Below are 6,278 nucleotides of genomic sequence, written 5' to 3' on the forward strand. Positions count from 1 at the left end.
GTTGTCGTGGTCGACACTGTGAGGCGTTCACAGTGAGCTCTGTGATTCTCAGTGTCTGTTTACATTTACAGCTCGTCCTCGGCTAAACTCTGCTGGTGTTGGGAAAGTTTCCCTTCTGCAAAAAAGAAAAAAAACAGCCTCCTTTTTTTCTCCGTTCATCCACCTGAATGATGGATCACCTTCGATTCACCACCCTCTCTCTCTCTCTCTCTCTCTTCCTGTTGCTTTCTTTTTCCTCTCCCACCTTTGATCTCTCTCTCCCCCTTACGGACCCCTCACTCACCCCCCAAAATCTGCTTCCCAGTCTCCAGAGACCTGAGCGATGTGGTGGGATTTCAGTCGGACAAAAACAACCACACTCTCGCAGACACACTTTCACGTGGCTCACAAGTTGTGTAATCTTTCTGTCTCCTGCTGAGCTGCCTGTCAGGAGCTCGCTGAAGAGGAAACATTACGCCTTACCTCACCGTCATTGGCTGCACGTAGGAAACAGTGATCGGTGAAATAGTTTCATCCTGCAGACAAAAATCCACAAACGTTTCACCTGACAGAGAAAATAAATCTGAGAGAGAAGGAGGGAGATTCCACTCAAAGATTATTAAGCTGCAGTTCCTCCAGTGTCCACTAGAGTCTGTCTCCTGCAGTGAGTCAGTCTCCATAGAGCTCTATGTTAAAATGTCCAACTTTACAGCTGCAGTTCCTCCAGTGTCCACTAGAGTCTGTCTCCTGCAGTGAGTCAGTCTCCATAGAGCTCTATGTTAAAATGTCCAACTTTACAGCTGCAGTTCCTCCAGTGTCCACTAGAGTCTGTCTCCTGCAGTGAGTCAGTCTCCATAGAGCTCTATGTTAAAATGTCCAACTTTACAGCTGCAGTTCCTCCAGTGTCCACTAGAGTCTGTCTCCTGCAGTGAGTCAGTCTCCATAGAGCTCTATGTTAAAATGTCCAACTTTACAGCTGCAGTTCCTCCAGTGTCCACTAGAGTCTGTCTCCTGCAGTGAGTCAGTCTCCATAGAGCTCTATGTTAAAATGTCCAACTTTACAGCTGCAGTTCCTCCAGTGTCCACTAGAGTCTGTCTCCTGCAGTGAGTCAGTCTCCATAGAGCTCTATGTTAAAATGTCCAACTTTACAGCTGCAGTTCCTCCAGTGTCCACTAGAGTCTGTCTCCTGCAGTGAGTCAGTCTCCATAGAGCTCTATGTTAAAATGTCCAACTTTACAGCTGCAGTTCCTCCAGTGTCCACTAGAGTCTGTCTCCTGCAGTGAGTCAGTCTCCATAGAGCTCTATGTTAAAATGTCCAACTTTACAGCTGCAGTTCCTCCAGTGTCCACTAGAGTCTGTCTCCTGCAGTGAGTCAGTCTCCATAGAGCTCTATGTTAAAATGTCCAACTTTACAGCTGCAGTTCCTCCAGTGTCCACTAGAGTCTGTCTCCTGCAGTGAGTCAGTCTCCATAGAGCTCTATGTTAAAATGTCCAACTTTACAGCTGCAGTTCCCCCAGTGTCCACTAGAGTCTGTCTCCTGCAGTGAGTCAGTCTCCATAGAGCTCTATGTTAAAATGTCCAACTTTACAGCTGCAGTTCCTCCAGTGTCCACTAGAGTCTGTCTCCTGCAGTGAGTCAGTCTCCATAAGTCTCTTTCTCAGAGTAAGCTTGCGGGCCTAATGGCATCACGTGACGCTGCAGTAACGGGTTGGGCCAGCAGGTGTCTTTGATGGTCGGCACACTTCCTGGGGGCTTGGGAAGGCTCCACCCACATATGTGAAGATCATCACTGTTAGAAAGCCAACACGGACTAACTGTGTTTCCTGTGTGTGTTTCAGTCGGACTTGGAGCAGTATAAGACGGCTCTGATGGACGCCAACTGTGACCTTTCACCTCTGAACTACGTCAAGCAGTGGAAGTACGTCTGTCGCTGCAGTGTTCTTCGTCCTCCTTCAGTCTGAATGTTGGTCCATAGTGATGATCCGTCTCTCTTTTTTTTCAGGGCGTTTGCCAAGATGGCTGCAGCCCCGGCAAACTACGGCAACAGTGGAGTCAAACCGATGGGGTGTGTGAGCTTCACCTGTTCCTGTTTAAAAAAGAAGTGTTTAAAGACTCCCAGCCTAACCCTGTCCTCCTCTTCATCATCCTACACTTCTTTATGTCCTCCCTCCTCTCCTCTCGTCTCGTGTCCTTTCCTCTTGTCTCCTCTCCTCCTCTCGTGTCCTTTCCTCTTGTCTCCTCTCCTCTCCTCCTCTCGTGTCCTTTCCTCTTGTCTTCTCTCCTCCTCTCGTGTCCTTTCCTCTTGTCTCCTCTCCTCTCCTCCTCTCGTGTCCTTTCCTCTTGTCTCCTCTCCTCCTCTCGTGTCCTTTCCTCTTGTCTCCTCTCCTCCTCTCGTGTCCTTTCTTCTTGTCTCCTCTCCTCCTCTCGTGTCCTTTCCTCTTGTCTTCTCTCCTCCTCTCGTGTCCTTTCCTCTTGTCTCCTCTCCTCCTCTCGTGTCCTTTCTTCTTGTCTCCTCTCCTCCTCTCGTGTCCTTTCCTCTTGTCTCCTCTCCTCTCCTCCTCTCGTGTCCTCTCCTCTTGTCTCCTCTCCTCCTCTCGTGTCCTCTCCTCTTGTCTCCTCTCCTCCTCTCGTGTCCTTTCCTCTTGTCTCCTCTCCTCCTCTCGTGTCCTTTCCTCTTGTCTCCTCTCCTCCTCTCGTGTCCTTTCCTCTTGTCTCCTCTCCTCCTCTCGTGTCCTTTCCTCTTGTCTCCTCTCCTCTCCTCCTCTCGTGTCCTTTCCTCTTGTCTTCTCTCCTCCTCTCGTGTCCTTTCCTCTTGTCTCCTCTCCTCCTCTCGTGTCCTTTCCTCTTGTCTCCTCTCCTCCTCTCGTGTCCTTTCCTCTTGTCTTCTCTCCTCCTCTCGTGTCCTTTCCTCTTGTCTCCTCTCCTCTCCTCCTCTCGTGTCCTCTCCTCTTGTCTTCTCTCCTCCTCTCGTGTCCTTTCCTCTTGTCTCCTCTCCTCCTCTCGTGTCCTTTCCTCTTGTCTCCTCTCCTCTCCTCCTCTCGTGTCCTTTCCTCTTGTCTCCTCTCCTCTCCTCTCGTGTCCTTTCCTCTTGTCTCCTCTCCTCTCCTCCTCTCGTGTCCTCTCCTCTTGTCTCCTCTCCTCTCCTCCTCTCGTGTCCTCTCCTCTTGTCTCCTCTCCTCCTCTCATGTCCCCTCGTCTCCTCTCTCCTCAGGTTGTTTTCCAGAGTGATGAACACGGGCTCTCAGTTTGTGATGGAGGGAGTGAAGAACCTGGTGATCAAACAGCATGTGAGTCTCCATGATGGAGGAGGAGCTTCCTCTCTCCTTTCGTCCTCCGCAGTCTTCTTCCTGGTTTGTGAGTGAGGGGATGTTGAGGAGGAGACTCAGAACACCCGGGTCAGTCTGGTCTGGACTGGACCTCGGGATTCCCCCGTAGAGCCTCTAAACCCTCCTGATGGTCACATTGCTGCATCTTCTCTTGCAGAACCTTCCGGTCACTCGGATCCTGGACAACCTGATGGAGATGAAGTCTCATCCGGTGAGTTTCTCCTTTTTATGTCTCAGCACAGTCCGAGTCTCTGCAGACCTGTGTGAGGACGCACGCACACTCGGCCCGCACCACGCCAGAGCACGATTGCCCCGCCTCCAGAGTCCCCCGCTGTTCATACATCATTATGCGACACACGTGTGTCAGAGTCCGCCTGAGATCAACACAGAACACGACGCCATCTTCATTTTATAAACGGGCCTTTAGAGCTCTGACACTCCTGGATCTCATGGTCAAGATGGCGTCCACGTTGTGTACCATACTTGATGGAGTAGCGTGCGTGTCGCCTGGTGTGAGTGCGCCCGAAAACAAGGCGTAGGAACGCCGCTCAGTGAAACAGGAAGTTCTTTATTCTGGAACTATTTCCTGCAGCGGATGAATACTGTTCTCCCTGTTTATAAAGAGCCAAACACATCGCAGTGCATTCTGGGAAATCACATGAACTCCATATTAACTCCTGAGAGGGGGGGTGTGTGTGTGTGTGCGTGTGTGAGAGAGAGAGAGAGAGAGAGAGAGAGAGATTATATAACACACACACAGGTTGACTTTCCTGAACTGTTTAACACACACACACACACACACACACACACACACACACACACACACACACACACACACACACACACACACACACACACACACACACAGTGTGCATCTTTCTCAGCGTCTGGAGTTTCAGACGACAAACAAAGATCCTGTTGTTTGACGGGTCAGGATGAAAAGGAGAACATTCACGTGTGTGTGTGTGTGTGTGTGTGTGTGTGTGTGTGTGTGTGTGTGGAGTACAGATGGAGTCAGGGCTTTGTTAGCGTAGCTTAGCATAAAGACTGAGCGGTGGGCGGGGCTTATTTGTCGAAGTCGTCTTCTGACTGATCTGATTGGACAGATCTGAGATGATGGACTCTGTGATTGGTCGATCAGATCTGGCGTCGTAGACGAGCGTGATGTTTCTTCTTCTCTGTTTCAGGAAACAGACGACTATCGATACTTTGACCCAAAGATGCTGCGTGGAAGTGAGAGGTATCACTCCCACACATATTTAATATCCCTTTGAAAAAAGTTCAGGCTGTTTCATTGAAGTTCCCCCCAATAACTCTTCTTCATCACTCCTCCTCCTCTTCATCACTCCTCCTCCTCTTCATCACTCCTCCTCCTCTTCATCACTCCTTCTCTTCATCACTCCTCCTCTTCTTCATCACTCCTCCTCTTCTTCATCACTCCTCCTCTTCTTCATCACTCCTCCTCTTCTTCATCACTCCTCCTCTTCATCACTCCTCCTCCTCTTCCTCAGCTCCATTCCCAGGAACAAGAACCCGTTTCAGGAGGTGAGTTCAGTTTCATTCCAGTTTTTCCCAGAACTCCGGGTTTAGGGACCAGGATTAAAAAACATGTTTGTACAGGACGTGCTGAAAGAGAGCGTGAAGACGTTCACCGTGATCATGTGACTGACGTGTTGCCGTTTGTGTTTCAGGCCATCGTGTTCGTGGTGGGAGGAGGAAACTACATCGAGTATCAGAACCTGGTGGACTACGCCAAGGTCAGCATCCTTCTTCCTCCTGCACACAATGTTTGTACTGTCACAGGAAGCCCCTCCCCCTTCCTGACCCTCTGACTTGTGTTTCCAGATGAAACAGGGGAAGAAGGTCGTTTACGGTTGTAGTGAACTCTTCAACGCGTCTCAGTTCATCAAACAGGTCAGACTCCATCTCCTCAGGCTCCTCCCCCTGACTCCTCCATCTCCACAGGCTCCTCCCCCTGACTCCTCCATCTCCTCAGGCTCCTCCCCCTGACTCCTCCATCTCCACAGGCTCCTCCCCCTGACCCCTTTATTTCCTCAGGCTCCTCCCCCTGACTCCTCCATCTCCTCAGGCTCCTCCCCCTGACTCCTCCATCTCCTCAGGCTCCTCCCCCTGACTCCTCCATCTCCTCAGGCTCCTCCTCCTGACTCCTCACGCTCCTCCCCCTGACTCCTCCATCTCCTCAGGCTCCTCCCCCTGACTCCTCCATCTCCTCAGGCTCCTCCCCTGACTCCTCCATCTCCCCAGGCTCCTCCCCCTGACTCCTCCATCTCCCCAGGCTCCTCCCCCTGACTCCTCCATCTCCTCAGGCTCTGCCCCTGACTCCTCCTCCTTTATGAACCCTTGTGTTTCATCTCTGTCTTCCTGTTGTTGTGATGACGTCATTATTGAAACCTTATTCGCTCATTGTGCAGTGCATGCTGGGAGGGCTTCAAAAACATTTAGATTTCAAAATAAGAGCGCATATTATAGATTACAGATAATAATGAGCTTTTCTCCCACAGCTCTCCCAACTCGGCCAAAAGTGACGAGGACGCCAACGACACCTGTGAACCTCTCCCCCCCCCTCTCTCTCTCCCCCCCCCCCTCTCCCCCCTCCCCTCTCCCCCCTCTCTTTATTCCAACTGTTTTCTAAACTATGTAAATGGACTCAAACACTTCCTGTCTTCACTTTGATCATTTTCTGTCTCTGAATGAAAATAAAACTAGACTCTAACCTGACGCCCGCCTCGCTCTTTCTTCGTGCTGAGCGTCTTCACGGTGATTCATGGCGCCGTTAAGTGCTTTGACCTCCACCTGATGTCCTGCAGGTCGTCATCGAGTGCAGCTCATCTGTCCCCTCGTGTCCACCGATTCATCCTGCAGAGTGGAACCATTCTCAACACACACACACACACTGAGACACACACACACCGAGAGACACACTGAGACACACACACACACACACACACAA

At 50.8% G+C, this 6,278-nt stretch overlaps 1 protein-coding gene across 1 annotated transcript in view; it reads left to right on the top strand.

Moving 5' to 3' along the window:
- scfd1 (sec1 family domain containing 1) overlaps positions 1–6,046 on the top strand; it is a 15,443-nt gene extending 9,397 nt beyond the window's left edge. Inside the window, exons 17-25 of the mRNA XM_079370489.1 lie at positions 1,820–1,899; positions 1,984–2,046; positions 3,193–3,268; positions 3,465–3,518; positions 4,495–4,547; positions 4,819–4,852; positions 4,999–5,064; positions 5,153–5,221; positions 5,830–6,046. Coding sequence (XP_079226615.1) covers positions 1,820–1,899; positions 1,984–2,046; positions 3,193–3,268; positions 3,465–3,518; positions 4,495–4,547; positions 4,819–4,852; positions 4,999–5,064; positions 5,153–5,221; positions 5,830–5,853 — 519 coding nt within the window. The 3' untranslated portion in view covers positions 5,854–6,046. The remainder of the gene's footprint in view (positions 1–1,819; positions 1,900–1,983; positions 2,047–3,192; positions 3,269–3,464; positions 3,519–4,494; positions 4,548–4,818; positions 4,853–4,998; positions 5,065–5,152; positions 5,222–5,829) is intronic.
- Positions 6,047–6,278: the final 232 nt, after the last annotated feature.

This window comes from Symphodus melops, assembly GCF_947650265.1.
Source record: "Symphodus melops genome assembly, chromosome: 19".
In the NCBI taxonomy this organism is placed as follows: Eukaryota; Metazoa; Chordata; class Actinopteri; order Labriformes; family Labridae; genus Symphodus; species Symphodus melops.